The sequence below is a fragment of the Pogona vitticeps genome, chromosome 4 (genome assembly GCF_051106095.1).
Source record: "Pogona vitticeps strain Pit_001003342236 chromosome 4, PviZW2.1, whole genome shotgun sequence".
NCBI lineage: Eukaryota > Metazoa > Chordata > Lepidosauria > Squamata > Agamidae > Pogona > Pogona vitticeps.
Genome location: NC_135786.1, coordinates 101,045,558 through 101,063,013, shown reverse-complemented (window position 1 = coordinate 101,063,013; position 17,456 = coordinate 101,045,558). Strand labels below are relative to the sequence as shown.

At 41.6% G+C, this 17,456-nt stretch overlaps 1 protein-coding gene across 6 annotated transcripts in view; it reads left to right on the top strand.

Moving 5' to 3' along the window:
• VAV3 (vav guanine nucleotide exchange factor 3) overlaps positions 1 to 17,456 on the top strand; it is a 198,363-nt gene that overhangs the window by 49,679 nt on the left and 131,228 nt on the right. For all 6 annotated transcript variants that reach the window (XM_078391828.1, XM_072998045.2, XM_078391827.1 and 3 more), the window contains exon 2: positions 1,702 to 1,818. In XM_078391828.1, the coding sequence (XP_078247954.1) occupies positions 1,702 to 1,818 (117 nt within the window). The remainder of the gene's footprint in view (positions 1 to 1,701; positions 1,819 to 17,456) is intronic.

Below are 17,456 nucleotides of genomic sequence, written 5' to 3'. Positions count from 1 at the left end.
CACAGTGGGAATTGAACTCCTATCCTCTGACTCTGCAGCCAGATGCCTGACTCACTGAGCTATCCAGCCAGTATTACTGAAGCTTAACCAAATGCTGTGTCATCCAATGCAAAGAGCAATCAGTTCAAAGAAGGGCTGCCTCCACTACAATTAAATTTCCTTGGTCCAGAATGTTTTGTTGAAAAATTTAAATTTTGGCTTCCTTGGTCAAAAACTCTATAGCATGGATGTGAGACTGGTGATCAGCTGCCTAAAATTTGCTCAGATCTGCTAAGTGTGCCAGTCCTTCAGAATTAATTAAATGCAGATGGAGCAGGAGAGGCAGGTGAACCTCAGAGAGCCATTGAGGGCAGTGAGTTAGGAAAAGCGGATGCCAGAGTAACAAGGAGAGGAGTCTCCCCACAAGTAATCCCATACTATGCTAGGGAGGTAAATCTTAGATTGTCAGATCTTTGTGTGCAGTGGTCAGGAACTACAAAGTTATCCGCTCATCTCACAAAAGAGTGAGGTATTTTGTGGAATTCATGACAAGAATGAAAATACGGGCTTGATGGGGATTGAAATTTGGGTTTGAATCAGGCGTCCCCAGCTGCAGACTCGTCCTGGTCCATAGCCTTTCCAGGATCTCCTGCTCCCGTGCACGTGCAGATAAATGCGTAGCCCTCCCTCCCTTGCACACACAGCCCCTCCCACCCATGCACGTTAAACCAGTTCATGGAGGCAAAAAAAGGTTGAGGACCACTGATCTAAACTATTAAATAGTGACAAAGGTGTTACTTCCCTGCCAAGTTATCTTTTTAATTTTAAAAAAATTGTTGTATTTTTACATTTTTATTTGTTTTAGGGGTTGGGTGTAAGGATGGGATAAAATGGGGCATGGGATAAACAGGGGGTGCAAATCAACATAAACATTTTAAAGTACTCGGTACATCAGTTGTCTTTTGTTTTTGATGTTCACTGTACTCGGTCATAGAGTATAAGACTCAAGAGGACATGTGGCTCTTTTAGGAAAGTGTTTTGTCTTCAGTTGCTGGCCAGCCTGGTAGCCGTGGACAGTTCAGAGGTGGGCAAACTGTGATCCTCCCAGATGTAGTTGGATTTCAGCTTCTGTCAGATCTAGCCACATGAGGAGGGATGATCAAAATGCCAGTGTGGCAAATTTCTTTGGAGGGAAGGGGGACCCATGCTCTTTTAGTTCAACCTTGCAAAACTTGACGCCTTTGAGATAGATGGGGCCACAGCCTCCTTTGCCCCCAGTCAGCATAATATGGATAATAATAATTGGTATGGATGCTGATGATAACTGTAGGCCTGTGGTAGGCTGCTGGCGTGCTGTAGTCCTCAGTAATAGCCAGTAACCAGATCCAGTGTGAAATGAATTTTATGAGTCCAAGATTTGTTTGAGATTTGTTTTTCTTGAACAGCAGCTTCCCTGTGAATACTGTTCTTTTTTTAAACCTACGGAATTTCCAGAACAGTTTGTCATACATTGGGGAAAATCAATTAGTCAAGTTAAAAAGTCAAAATGTTTCCTCAACTTTCTGTGAGCCAGAGTCTCTCTTCCAGTTGTAGTTTTGGTGAAGGTTGTGCATCTCCTGAGAAATGGCATTGATTTGGTATGTAAATATGTGCAAAGATAAGTGTGGTCATGCACAGTTTATTTGGATGGAAAAGTGAGTGTTCATTTTTCTCCCTTTTCAGTTTCTCTGTTTGAAGAATATACGAACGTTCCTTTCGGCCTGTTGTGAGACATTTGGAATGAAGAAGAGTGAACTTTTTGATGCATTTGACTTGTTTGATGTCCGTGATTTTGGAAAGGTATGTATCAGTTAATTACAATGGTGCCTGTCTGTTCTGAAACCTTTAATGGCATTTACAAGTTACAACAACACAAGCAAAATAGGAAAAGTAAAATTACACAAATTTCACAAATTAGGAGCGAGAAGCAGGGGACAATTTCAGAACTGCAGGTAAGAAACCTGCAACAGCAGCGGTCAGGGCATTACATTCATCGCTCATGAAAACAGAAAGAATTGACTCAGAAGAATTGGAAAAATAAGAGATCCAAGGTTCAAAAAAATAAATTTCGGAGGTGGGAATGAGCAGGGCATTGAAACAGTATATGAACTAGGGTGTCAGGCATCTCTAACAAAAAAAAAAGGTGTCTGCCTAGTTTTTACATTTTGCAGAATTTCATCAGTGTTCTTGTTATTAAAATGCATCAAGTTTATTTGCTGTATATGGGCTACCATGGGTTCTATCAGGGTGGCATTTTCTCCAGGAAAAATATATTCATTAACTCTGCCTGAAATTGTGCATCAGTTTCATGGGGAAGGAACGCCCTCCTCCAATTCTAGTAGATATTTAGCCTTATTGCCACATTACATTAGTTATATGCCAATGTATGTCATGGCTTCCAATAAAGAATGTTTGAGAAAGCCCCAATGATTCTTTAGCCCAGGGCTATAAAACCTTATTTGGATGTAGGTGGGTGAGTCACCTAGTCCCTCCTGAGAAGCTGGCTTCAATGAATGCCGGCTTTCCTCCAGATATCCTGCAGTTGGTCAAGCCAACTCTTTAAAGTGCCAGCTACTGGCAAATGTATATTCCACTGGGGAGGTACTTTCCCTGACTGTGCCACTGGCTGTAGGAACATTTCTGCAGCCAGTGCCTTGTTCAGGATATGTTCATTTGCTCTATTTTGGAGAAATTGGAGAGAGTACTGATCACCAGCGAGATACCAACAGGTTTATCTTGCTTGCCATTGGGTTGTATCATTTTGTGTGACAAATAGTACTGGGGTGGGGGTTGCACAAACTTTCCCGAGAATTCTATATGGGCCACAGTGAGCCAGATGAGGTTGGGAGCCAGATGTTTTCCTTCCTTGCCTAATCCTCATTCCCATGGCACTTCACCTTTAGAATAATTAGGATCTGTAATTAGGGATTAAGAAGAACTTCCTAGATACGGGATCGCATGGTCACTGCAGCTCAAGATTATTTACAAATGTTCAATGCCAGAGTGCAGGTTAGTAGTGTGTTCAGTTTAGATATAGTAACAGTTGGCAACATTTTCAGTAGAATTGCTACTTTTGACACACCTATTTTCCCCTTTCCTCAGCATCATACTAGTATGTAAATAAATCTTTTATTTGCAGAGACCAAAGTATTAATATAAATTTGCAGTCTAACATTTGATACTAGATTAGCCCCATGTAAGAGTTACAAAGTAACACCATGAGACTAAATGCAGATAATCTGATTTTAGACGCAGCCGAGTTAAAATTTGTCATGCAACCCACACCTGGATTTGTAGGGTTAAACAGCCTCGTTTTAGCCTTCCTAGTTACATATTTTCCATCTGCACAGTGCAGTATTGTGTTCCAACTGTCTCTACTGCTTAAAAAAATGAAACACAACTCTTTTTTTAGATCAAACTTTCTTAGTGGCGGAAAAATTGGTAGAATAAAACAAATAAGGATCTTGACTGCAAAAAGAAGGTGGAAGAATTGTATTTACTATAACCATTCGTGCAGCTGTCACTGCCACTGCCATAATTAAGAATCAGCAGATCTGACATACTTGCGATTATATTATGGGCTGCTTTTTGTGTGTGTTCCAGTCCATAACCTCTCTGTGGTACTCCAAATCCCTAAATGCTTTTGTATGTGCTGGATGGGTGGGTACGTTTCTTGCAGAGCAGCGTGATGATTTCCTTTAATTCACTTCTGCTCACTCTCCTTGCTTAATAGACTGTCCAGCCTCGTCCCCACACAGCCCTGCAGACTGCTTGGTGCAGAGCCAAGGGCTACGACTTCCTTCCTCAGTTGTACACTAGACAGCATGTATAGGAACACAGCCCACACACACCACGTGCAAGGTGCTGCAAAGGGATCTGGCCTGCATTCTTTCCCTCTCTTGTTTTAGCCATGGTTGCTGCCACTTGCTGTCTAGGCTCTGTGAGAGCGAGCAGCCCAGAAGCAGTGCATCTGTTTCTGGCGCTCCTCCTCCACAACATTGCACAAATGAAGTGATGCACATGTTGTCCTTTCTGTTTGTTCATGAGCTTATACACTGTGGACTGTTTTCCCCATAGTCCTCCAGCTGAGGAATTCAAACGGGAGTTTAATGAGTCGAGTCAAGATACTTATCATATGCATCATTTGGAACAGACCCATTAAGGTCACATTTGAATTCCTCAATTGGAATATCTTTTAAAAATCCACTTGAAAAAACAGAGCATATTGAAACCTCATAGTCTTTATTAAAATGGGAGCAGATAGGGGAGGCTACTGGTTATGATTTGTGGCTGCTATCAGCTAGAGAGGCCAATGTTTTTGGTAGTTGAAGCACGTAGCTCACAGAAGGACATAACGGGAAGCAAGGGTGTCCATGGACATTTTCCAAAGCGGGGAAAAGCTGTACAGTGGTATGTGCATTTTCTGTGTGTATCTGTGCATACTGTTTTGATCCTTAGCCTCACGCTCAGTGATATTCAGAAACTTACAGAGGGAAATCCTTAGAACCTGGTTTTTGGCAGAACACATAAGGCATCATAACTTTCAACAAAGTGTAATATGGAGTGAGAGACATAACCCCCCCCTCCAAACATTAAGAAGAAGGGAAGATCCAGATAAATAACACAGCATGTACTGCGTACAAGACAGCCTGTGTTTGGCAGCTGGGATTGCACTGAGAGAGGTCACTTTAGAACTCTTGTTCTGACCTGGATGCATATCCGTCTGTGTAATAATAATTACATTCCTTCAAGGTAATTCCAACTCTTTTCAGGGTTTTCTAGGTATGGAGTACACAGAAGTGGTTTACCATTCCCTTCTTCTACCCCCCCCCCGCCCCCAGAATGTGCACACACTGGCTGGCTCTTCTCAAAGGATACACACTGGGTGATTGAACCACCAACCTCTGGCTCCATGGCCATGTGTCCAACTCACTGAGCTATGCATATGTACGTTACAATAAATAAATACAATTTAGGATTAGGAAGTGCCAATGTTGCTCCTACCCCTACAAACACTCATGGGCAATCCATGTCCAGTGTTGGGAGATCCAGGGTTTTGAAGCAGGAACCTCATCCTTTTAAGAGCCCTTTGGGGGACAACTCTAGGATGCTGCATCTTCAAAGGTGCCTTCAGGCACAGAAGCAAATAAATATGTGAAATTATGGCTCCAGTTACTGGAGGGTGCCATGAAGAATTTCAGTTAAGATGGCCAATCATGACTGGTAGAATAATATTGGCCACGGAGATAGCTGCTCTGCGGTGGTCACTGCCACCTTTCATACTGTTTCCTTTCCTGACTCTTATTGCATTGCATTTTTAGGCACATGATGAGAATACAAGCTTGAATGGAAATGACACTAATGTTGGGGAAAGTTGAAGGCAGCTGGAAAAGAGGAAGACCAAACAAGAGATAGGTTGATGTAATAAAGGAAGCTGTAGCCTTAAGTCTGCATGACTTGTCAAGGACTGTTAATAAGACTGCCTGTTGAAGGTCACCAATTCATAGCATTGCAATAGGTTGGGAACAACTTAATGTCGAAGCAGCTTGACATCGTATAGGAACAAGGGATACATACTTTTATTAGGCTTGTAGGAAGATGCCTTATACTAGAGCAAAACCATTGGGACCAACTAAAGACAGTTTTCTGTTGATTGCCAGCATGTTCTACAGGAATCTTTCCCAGCTTCACATAGAGGAGCTATGGATTGAACTCAGAATCTTTGGGGAGAAAATGTGTGCTGTACCACAAGGCTGTGGTCTTCCTTGTTTTTCACATTGTGGCAAAACTGTACACACTTAAAAAAGGAGTCTTTGTGCTTCTTTAAGTCTTTTCATTCTTCTGAACAGAATAACATTTCCTGCTAGTTTCTCAATGATTCCATTTTGGCTATAGTCCTGTTGGCATCCCTTGAGTTCTTTATTAGAAGGGGCAATATCTCCAATTCTTAATATATTCAACACTGTTTACTTTGTAGCTAGCTGCTTAGTGGTGGTGGCATGCTAGCTTTGGGATTCGGGGAATAGTAGTTGAAAAAGCAACTTCAAACAACTTAGGAAATGGGATGGTGAGCATTGCTCTGTGCTACACCTTGTTAATGTGTGTGCAAGATACAGTGTTAAAAGAGGCATTCCTCAAAACTCTTGACAGGGCAGAAGTGTTTTTCTGCAAATGACAAAGGGTGCTGTGGCAACTTAAAGATGAACACATTTGCTTGACACAAATACATGTACTGGGTTAGAAGACAGGTTAGAAATCCTTAAGCTTCATCTTGACCCCCGTGTTTGTTCTCTCTTTTCCTTGATCCTTGGCTTTATTCTGTCCAGTGGTTCCCACCTTGGGTCTCCAGGTGTTCTTGGACTAAAACGTGCAGAACCTTTCACCCACTAGCTGTGCTGGCCAGGATTTCTGGGTGTTGCAGTCCAAGAGTATCTGGGGACCCAAGACTGAGAATCACTGACCCTAGGTACAAGAGGATGGTATGGGATAAATGAGTACCTAGAAGATTTTAGTTCCTCCTCACCACTCCAAGTTGTTTTTCTCTTATTCCAGATTAGAGATGGGAGTGTTTGTATTTGTATATGAATACGAATATCCCCGCACAGGCGGAAATAATGAAGAAATGTACATTCACAATTTCACCACTGCTGCTGGCTCTGCGGAGGCTTCCTATCGTGCCACTGTCGCAGTGGATTAGCTACTCTCCAACCTAGCAGAGAGGCTTGTCATCCCACCCCCTGCCAGGACTGGGTAATTGATTGTGGACAACAGGGCGATAGGAAGGTCAGCAGCAAAATTGTGAGCGGACAGTCCAGCCCCATGGACCCGGACCCTCGTTATTTCCACCTGTGCGGGGGTATTCGTATAGTCCCCCGTCTCTATTCCAGACACATTAGTTTCCTTTGTTGGACAATAAAATCCTCATAGACTGTCCAATGGTTTAAAGGATAGCTATAAAAATGCTGTATTTGATTCTCCCCATATTTTACAACTAGTACACAATTAATTATCTGTTGTGCACTTTTTAACTTGCATTTTGTATATTTTAGCCACATAATATGTTTTATGAACTGGTTGTACATTTTAAAATTGCATTTTGTATATTTTAGCCATAAATATGTTTTATGAGCTGGTCACTCGACCGTAATAAATACATTCAAATTCAAGATCCTCAAATCCTGATGTCCACATCTATGTAGCATGAAGATTATTTGCTTATTATGCAGGTCATGGTGGTGGGTCATGTACCCCCCTGCGACACAGGGAAGTGCACCACCTACCACCAATTTCCTACATTTCCTGCAGCTCACAGTACAACCCAAAAGTGTGCTGCGGAGGGCTGGGCTTTTAGAGCTATGGAGGGCCTTGGGTTTCAGTGCGGGGAAGGGCTCTAGGGGACCAAGGAGGACAAGAGAGTCCTGGTGCTTACACAAGCATTGTCTTGGATTTAGTCAGTATTTAACAACTTGCAGTGTCTTGTTTGTTAACATTTACTGTGTACTGTTTTACTAGCTTTTGGACGAAAAGGGGCAGTATAGAAATATTACTAATAAATTAAAATGAGCATGCTCTTGCTCTATTTGCATGGATTATTATTCTTTAAATCACATTAGTCAGAGCTTCTAGCTTTAATGAGAATTATGATTAATTTTCCAACACAGCTGTATGGTCTCAGCTGCTGAAAAGTAAGTGATGAAAATAGCATCCCCCCCCCCCAATCTTGTGATCTTATTTTTACAAGCAGTGACAATATCGGTCTGATATATGAAATACCTCCAGAAGTCATTGTCCCTGCATGAAAACAAAAAACAAGGGGAAAAACCTCTGTTAGCTTCAGGGGAAGCTGTTAGCAGTTTTTATAGGCAGTGGTATTAGAGCTCACAGGTGGTAAATGGTAGCTTTAGCATTATATGAGTCCTCTGTGTGTCATTCCCTGAGCACCAATAAATTGTAGCAGCATGTTTAAGAGTGTTTAGAGTGGTTTGCACAGAGTATTCCATATTAAGACTAGACTGGATCTTATTTTAATTGGAACTTGAAAAACATTCAGAGCGTATTTTTTTTGCAAGGGTGTATAAATCTGTGATAGAGATAAGAGTCAGATTAAACAACAAACAACAAAACCTTCATTTATAATTTGTGAAGTTTAGCCATTTTGTGGTGTTCAGTGTGACTCTCCTGTCTGGCTTAGTGGAGGTGTTGTGTATACACAAAGTAACTGTACTGAAAGGAAAACTAATCACAGCCCGCAGAACTGTTCAGAGTAGTAGTGTGGCTGCATATGAATCTTGTGCCAGATGAGGATGACATAATGCAGTTTTTCCTTCCCATCATGCAATACAATTTGTATTTTAAATAATTCAGAACCATGGAGCAGTGGTCCCCAGGTGTTCTTGGACTACATCTAGGGCAGCACAGCTAATGCTGAAGGCTTCTAGGAGTTTTAGTTCAAGAATCCCAAGGTTGGGAACCACTGTTATAGCAAAATAGACTGACATCTCCATAAGCTAACAAAGGTGTCATGGCATAAGCTTTTGTTGACTTAAATTGTAACCGTGTACCAGCATTCACAGACTCATGTGCAGGGCTAAATTTATGGAGACAAGAAGGTGCTCACTTTAGTCCTGCCAACCCGTAAGCACATTTGGCAGATCCTATGATTGGAACAACGGCTTTTTTCTCATGTGGTGTGAATGTTTCTGGATGAGGCTTATGTGCATCCCCATACCCTCACTACCAATGTAGCCATTCATGCACTCATTTGAATGCTCAAATAGGACTATACAGTGCACTTGATAAAAAAAAACTCATGTTTTTGCAGATGTCTGTGCATGGAAATTGAGGGTTTAGGGACATTAGGGTACGGAATATCTGGAGTCGGACCAGTAGCATACTGCCAGCTCCTATCCTATATGAGGATCCTGCTCATATGCTTCAGAGCCATAGAAGCATATCATCTTGGATGAAAGCAGCCATGCCATCATTTTAGAATGGAGGGTGACTTTAAAACTGAGGCTGCATAGGAAAAGGACTTGTTTAAAAATGAATATTTTTGTACCAGTTTTATAAACTCATCAGTACTGAGTGGAGCCTTTAAAACATTCAAGAAACAAACCACAGTTTGGATTGTGTCAAGTTTACTTAACATTGGTGAGAGCTGTCTTGGGAAGATTTGTGGTCAGTTGTGTTAATCTGAGGGAGAGTTTTCCACTCTGCACGTAACACTGCCAACCATATATTTATTTGGCACTCTGTACTGGAGACTCATGTTTCATGTCCTAACTGTTCTGCCTCCTCTGGTTTATGTGTTGCCCCATAAGCAGATGTGAGGGTTCCCCACCTGGCAGTGCATGCTGTTGCTTTTGTTATCACTGATCTGTGATGGTGATAAGGGGCTGTTGCAGGAAATTAAGATCTGCTCCCTGGCAAGCATCTTTCTCAGTAGACATACACAGAATTGAGTTGTGCCTTGCAATGCCCAAAGGCTGTTACACTGAGGCTTATTGCTGGATAGGTGTGCATAGAATTAAGCTGTGATTTGCATGTCTGAAGGTTGTTGTACTGGAGCTTATTCTTGAACTGATGTGCACAAAATTTAATCGTGCTATGATTTTATGTCAGAAAGCTTTTATCCTGAAGCTTATTCTTGAGTAGATGTACAAAGAATGTAGCTCTGCTTTGCATGCCTGAAAACCTAGTTGGGCTTTTTGTGCTTGTTGAGAAAATACTCAAATTTGTAAGAACCCTGTCTGTTTTCATCCTGTGCCCTTCATTCAACACACATCTGATCCTTCCCAGATTAAACCTCTGGGCCAAAGAAAGGGTTTCTTATCTTACCGATAAATATATTCTACTTCAGGCTATGCCAGAATCTGAAGGTTCTCCGGCAGTATAAAACTTTGTCGCGTTTTGGTAATTAAAAAAAAAAGTATCACAAGCATGCTGCCTCTTCTCTGTTCAATGATTGCCAGAAAAAAAATACTTCAAAATATAATTATGAATTCTGGTCGAGCCATGGGAGCCTTTTTAAAGGCAAGATAACTGCGGGTGTTTAGAGGGTTGCCAGTTTATTGACAATTTATTGCAACTTATTATGACACCCACTAGAATGATGTGTGGAAGACGGCTGAAATAACAATGAAAGTATTTTAGGAACACCCCCAAAACCCCAGGGTTTGGAACAGTGAAAAAGAGGGGATTGTTTTGAGGCTACAGAAAAAAAAAGAAGAGACAATAGACTCAGTACAGCTGAGTACTCAGCTGGAGCCTAGACAGCACCTCTATGAGTGGAGGGGTTTCCTACGGGGATACAGTGCAGTGTAGGAGTGCTAAATGGTTTCTCTCCATCTGTGAGTAGTTTAAGTATTTTATTTGTAAATAAATCATAAATCAAGTATTACAAAATGTATTTGTGAAGGCTTTCATGGCCGGGATCTAATGGTTGTTGTGGGTTTTTTGAGCTCTTTGATCGTCTTCTGAAGGTTCTGCAGTAACTGAACATGCCCGAAAGCAAGCTGGACATGAAATTCTATTTCAAAATACTGAAGTACTGTACTGGACAACACCAGCAATCTGTATGTTAGACTGCACAGGGAATCCATTGAAATCCATAAACATAAACAAATCTTCAACAGAAAGGAAGAAGGCCTAAAACTAAACGCGGCCTGGCTCCCAATTCTGAAAAATACAGCCTGCAAAAGGTCAATGAACTCTACCCAGCCATAAGGGCCAGGGGGCCAGGGATCATTGCACAAAAAAGACCAGCTAACGACACCCACCAATCACAGTGACAGATAATCTCTCTCCCCCCACTTTATCACAACAAAAACATGCTGATCACCCTATCTCCTGAAAAAAAGACAAAAGCTGTTCCCACAGCTATAAATACTCAACTATCCAACAAACAGCAACAGAGCATGGACAGAGTTCCTACTCCAGTCCTCTGAAGATGCCAGCCACAGAGACTGGTGAAATGTCAGGAAGAACAACCTTCAGAACACAGCCAAAGAGCTTGAAAAACCCACAACAGCTATTACAAAATACCCTAAATTTTCAGCATACATGGGCCCTATTCAAGTATGCTTTAAAACATTGAGGAAGAAGGTGGCTTGAGAGCAGTAAGAAATGGGGAAATAGCAATTAACACATTTAATTACCTTCTTCCCCTTCATTTTGAAGCCTGACAATATTTGGTACAGTCTTGTTTTTGTTATTTCCCAAGTCCCTGTGTTGGTTCTTAACTATCATTATTTATCATTTATTTTAAGAGGGGTCTCTTCTGTGAAGAACAATCTTCCTGAAAATATATACATTATTTTGGTCTTGCCTTTTGAAACCAACAAAAAGCCTCTGGGTCTGTCACCAGATCCTCAAAAGGAGCATTAATTCAGTTCATGCCCAAATATGTGTTCCATGTGACAGTTCCACATTATGCCAGCAATTACAGTAACACTCAGAACTGGCAACAAAGCTAGTCTAGGTCTGGTCTGATGTTTTATTGCAATGTACTCTCTTAACAGATGTTTTGGTTACTTATATGGAATGACGTCAAAATGTTAAAAGGTCAGTTTTGGAACATAACTACTTCTCTGGGCTTGCGTGGGGAACAGGCAGGAATATATCAGCTGATCATTAGAAACCTAGCAGCATGCTTCTTGTGTTGTTGCTATTGTTTCAGCCTTCTGCAGGAAAAAATAATAGAACAGTTAAGTTGTGTAGTGTGTAGTTATTTGAGGCACACTCTCACTACTCCGGAAATCCTTTCAGTGACGCAGCAGGACAGTGTGATCTGGCTGTAGTTGTTGGTCGCAAAGAGTGCTGGATATTCCATGAACTGCTGATTAAGAGAGGGAGAGAAATACAATTTTCTTTCTTTCTTTCTTTCTTCTTTCTTTCTTTCTTTCTTTCTTTCTTTCTTTCTTTCTTTCTTTCTTTCTTTCTTTCTTTCTTTCTTTCTTTCTTTCTTTCTTTCTCTCTCTCTCTCTCTCTCTCTCTCTCTCTCTCTCTCTCTCTCTCTCTCTCTCTCTCTCTTTCTTTCTTTAAAAAACAGTATTTTCATTTATTTAAACCAAACAAGCGATGATGCTTGGAGAACACTTCCACAAAACAGACTTGAAGCCACTTTAGCTTACATTTTCCCCACATTTCCTTGGACTGTTGCAGCTTGGAATGGGTTTCAGGAAAAATCTCTCAGAAGAACTTACTCACCTTAAAGTTACCTAATAAAGCTGCATTTTCCACCATATTGTAACTGAAGTAAGGCCCCTGTCAGCCTCTGTTCAGGCAAGATGTGGGACAATCTCCTGTACATTGGAATAAACAAGGACTGGCAATTCCTGTGCTCTCCAGCTATTTTACACTACAGCTCCAATCAGCCATAACCAGCATAGGCAACTATCAGTGACTGCATGTGCTAGAGTCCTAAAAAATATCTATAGGCCCTCCCCCAGAATCTCTTAAATGCTATTAAGCAAATGCTCTACATCAGGGGTGTCCAACCTTTCACCTTCCCTGGGCCACATTAGAAGATGAAAATTTGGTTTGGGCCGCACCTACATTTGGTTTGGGCCGCATGGGGGGGGGGGGGCAGCCCTAGCCGTCCTCTGGAGCCCCGCTCCAAGCGCGCTTACTGGCAGCTGCGATCTCAGACAGCAGAGGCTGCCAGCTTCGACTCTGGTGGCTTTATGGGGCCGGGAGGGGGTCCACCTATTGACGGGGATGGCGCAATGCAGTCACGCAGCCCCCCTGTCCCCTCCCCTCCCACTCCTTCCTTCCTTCCCTCTCTCCCCCTCTACTGTTGTGACATGCCCCGGCCATATTCTGGCCTCAAGCGCCAGCAGTGTAATTTTAAACTTTGGAATTTCTTTAAAAATAAAAAATTGCACTGGGCCGCATTATGAGCTGACCTGGGCCGCATGCGGCCCTCGGGCCACAGGTTGGACAAGCCTGCTCTACATGGTCAGGCTGGTGTGAAACCAGTTACTGCCAATTTTGTATTTAATTTTTATAATAAATAAAAACTATGCTGTGCTTGTCTGCAACAGATTTAAATGTTTTGTATTCAATATAGGGAAGGCACAGGTATGTATTTGAGTTCACTTTGTTCACTGGATGAATTGTTTAGGAAAACTCAGTGGTTGCACGTACAGTTCATCCTCTAAAACTCCACATCCTGGATTATTGAACATCTTCAGAGGTTAAAAACTCTTTCTAATTTGCATTGAACAAAAGCATATTAACAGAATGCTGTTGACGCCTGCTCTGTGATGTATAGGAAGAAATTGACATTAGCTAAGTAGTGCTGTTCAGTGTAATCCAGCTTTCACCAAACCTAAGTAAATGACTTGAGGGAATATTGGTTGCTTCAGCTATTACAGAAGAGTTGATTTTTTAAAAAAAAATCAAATGTAGGTCAGCATTGAAATGGGCACTGGCATGCTTTAAAAAAATATTAGCAGGAAACAAAAGTGTACTCACGGAGCAGTAAACTTATACAATTTATTACTGAAATTATACTTAGTTGTCCAGTGAAATCAGTGGTGCTTAACTAGCCATGGCTAACATATAGTCTATTGGTTATAAGCTCCAGCACTAATGGGGTGGTAAAGTAATAAGTGAGCGAGCGAGCGAGCGAGCGAGCAAGCAAGCACATTTTATTTATTTAACATATTTCTATCCCACCTTTCTCCTTAAAAGTTAGTATGAATGAATCCAACATGTTGCATAAGTAGCACAACAACCATTATCAGAATGGCCACACACCACTCTAGTGGTATAACAATACATCTGTGTACAGAAAATGTATCGCTTGCTGAACCATTCTCATCCATGGTGATGGGCAGGTTTTGCTCCATGGGAACAACATCCCTAAGCATCGTGCTTTTTTCATAGGGATGAGTGGCAGCCATTTATGTACAGGGAGGAGAGTGCTTGAAAATATCTTCTCCATTGCTTCTAGATCTTCATGGATACTGGATGACAACAGTACTTCAGTAATTCAGTGACATTGGCTATAGGGCAAGAGTGGACAACATACAACCCATGAATTGCATATGAACCCACAGGGGCAAATCTGTGTCCCACTAGGGCAGCCTAAAACTCCACCAGAGGAAAACCTCCCCCTAGGTTCCTCTAGGATCACCAGCCCCATATTCACCATGAGAGAATCTAGAAGTGTCTACCTGAAAGCTTCTAGTTGGTTCTGTGAAATAAAGAAATCCACTTCCTGTCCACTTCCAGGCCCAGTACAGCCCAGGTGTGGTCTAGGATCAAGAATATACACGAGCTCACTGAAATCTCCTTGTCCTGCTGTAAAGTAAAAGTAAAGGTTTCCCTTGACATTTTCAGTCCAGTCGTGTCTGACTTTAGGGGGCGGTGCTCATCCCGCTTTTCAAACCATAGAGCCAGGACCTGTCTGAAGACAGTTTTCCGTTGTCACATGGCCAGCGTGACTAGGGAACACTATTTTACCTTCCCACTGAGATGGTACCTATTTATCTACTCGCATTTACATGCTTTCGAACTACTAGGTTGGTGAGGAGCTGGGACAAAGCGACGGGAGCTCACTCCGTTGCGTGGATTCGATCTTACGACTGCTGGTCTTCTGACCCTGCAGCACAGGCTTCTGCGACTTAGCCCACAGCGCCACCTCATCCCTTATCCTGCTGTAGGGCATAACTTTTTAATACTAGGCTTAATATTTTCCTTTACTGATTCCCCCATGTTAATTAAAATTCAGACACATATTTACCCTGATAAACTTATATCTGTTCACTGAAGTAAATTTGTAATGATAATAATAAGAAAACACAGGTCGAAATCCTGTTGTATAAGTTATGATGTCATCAGGATCGGTGACAATGATGACATCAGTGTTACATGGCTTAACTTAGGTCAACAGGATTTCAGCTAATGTTTGGCAAGGATTACAACTCCTAGAATCTGCCAGTCAGTTTAACCAACTTGTGGGGTAGAACTCTAAACAGGGCCAAGACTCTCTAATAAATGCCTTTGGAAGAAATCAGGCGAATAAACAGTTTGGAGAGACTGTGAGAGAGCGAGAGGAACTTTAGCATGAAGTAAATGTGCTAGTGCTCAGTGCAGATGCATTTTCCTTGCCAGGTGCTCCTCTGTTGCTTGAATCGGAGGTATACCTTCTGTCAGTAGCAGCCTTTCTCCTACAGTGCCTTTGTGAAAAATGTTATCCCCAAATGTGCATAAGCTTTGTCATGTTCTGAAGCATCAGCTGAGGAGGCTGTGAGGTATAAATAGATCTTAATGGATGATGCGGTTTCATCTTTGAGGATGTTCATTTTTCTGATAAGGCATTCTGGCATCTTTTGTGTCGCCCTTTTGGAGGAAAAGAGCTGATGACTGATGAGCAGGTTTGTTTTTTTTTATACCACAGAACTGAGTGTGGGGGTTCTGTTGAGCTTGTTCAGCAGGCTGTCCCAGGTCAGAGGCTCAACAATTGTGACAAAAAGTCCCTTGGAAAAGGAGGGGTTCAGTTTTCTGAAAGTTGAGTTATAGCTCAGAGGGGCTCAGTTCAAAGTAGAAGGTGATTAAACCATTTATTCTCATATTTTTAGAAAAAGATAGGTCTGAGTACTGTACTGTTGCGCAGTGGTGGACAAAATAAAACCCACAGGATGTGGTGTGGCTGCTGAAACCTCCCTCAGGCTCTTGTTGCTATATTATATCAACTGATGCAGGCTAGTTTAAGGGGTGAGAAGAGAAAGTTTCTGGAAAGAAGTGTTTGTTGTATGAGATATAGCTTTCAGGCCTTATACAACCCTTTTGGACAGTCTGTTTATATATTCTAGGGTACATTTTATCATTTTCTGTACATTCCAGAAGACTACTAGTCATTTTTATCTTAGGGTAGAATTGGAGAAAGAATTTTTTTCATTATTTCAGTACTACAACTTGGAAAAGAGACATTTTGGGTTACTCTTTCCAGCCAGCTTGGCCAGCCACTAATTGGGTATTTGGGGAATGGCAGTAAAAAGAAGTAACTTTTCCTGATTCTGTGAAATATGAATGCCAGATTTGTTGCGCGCTGAGAACCTGCAGTCAACTTGTGCACTGATGTTTATTTTCAAATTAATCATCATCATCATGTGCCAACAAATCAGTTCTGACTTATGGCAAGCCTTTTCAGGATTTGCTAGGTAGAGAATACTATACTCAGAAGTGGGTTAACATTCCCTTCTTCTGGGGACACCTAGGATTGTGCAGCTTGCTCAAGTTCACACAAGCTAGCTGGACTTGGAAGAGACACAGTGGGGAATCACCCACCCCCCACTCCCCGTCTCTGGTCATGCAGTCAAACCACTTGGCTGTCCAGCCAGCTTGAACAAAACATTAAGCTAAACAAAAATAATTATTTGATACTAATTTATTACTGTGAGCCACTTTGGTTGCAAGGAGCAGGGAGATAGATGATTTAAATGAACATTTCAAAGAGATAATAAAGTTTAAAGGGAAAACATCTGGTGTTATGTATACACATGGACATAGTTGGATTAGTGGCCTATGAAGAACAAGGTTATGTGGTGAAGTCAGTGCACTGGTGAACATGCCAATTACTCTGATTATGTACGTACAATCTGATGTCATGATATGGTACCCGTTAAATCACCTGTGAGCATTTTAATTTGGCAGAGGCAAAATTTGAACCATGAATTCTGCTTTTTACAAAAAAGGTTCGGCCCAGTTTTATCTGATTATGGCTTGTGGCTTGGCAGAACTACAGTACATTGGTGAAAAATATATTTGAAAAACCCTAAGAATTAGAGTGAGACGTCAAATTTGGCTAAAGAAATTAAGAATGCAGGGAGTACTAATTGCGCAGTGCAATACTTTTTATTAAACTATTTTCTTTTTACAATTTATGATATGTCACAGCTTATGGTATCCTGGCACTCTTTGTGTTGCTAGTTGTTCCATAAGAGAGACTAGGATCATTGAGGGTCAAAAAATAACGTTAACAATCTGTTACGAAGAGTAGAAATTGCATTCATGTTCAAGAAGTGTGACTGAGGCACTGTTTGGTGGCTTGAATTTAGATTTGGAAAAGGAAGAATGTGCTTGTAAGCTGAAGGCCAATCAGAAAATGAAGCAAGCTAGTTTGCAAACTGTGGAAGTGAGAATTCTCTTGCTATGATAGTCACACATGATCAGCACCTGACGAATTCCTTCTTCTAGTGATGAGTTATCTAATCTATATTTTTCTTTGCCGTCAAGTCAATTCTGATTTACAGCAACCCTTTTCAGGCTTTTCTAGGCAGAGAATACACAGAAGTGGTTTACTATTCCTTTCTTTTGGGGGGCACGCTGGGTCTGCATGGCTATACAGGCTGCTTCTACTTGCAAGAGGCACAGTGGGGAATTGAACTCCCAATATCTGGCTCCTCATCTAGATACCTAACACACTGGCC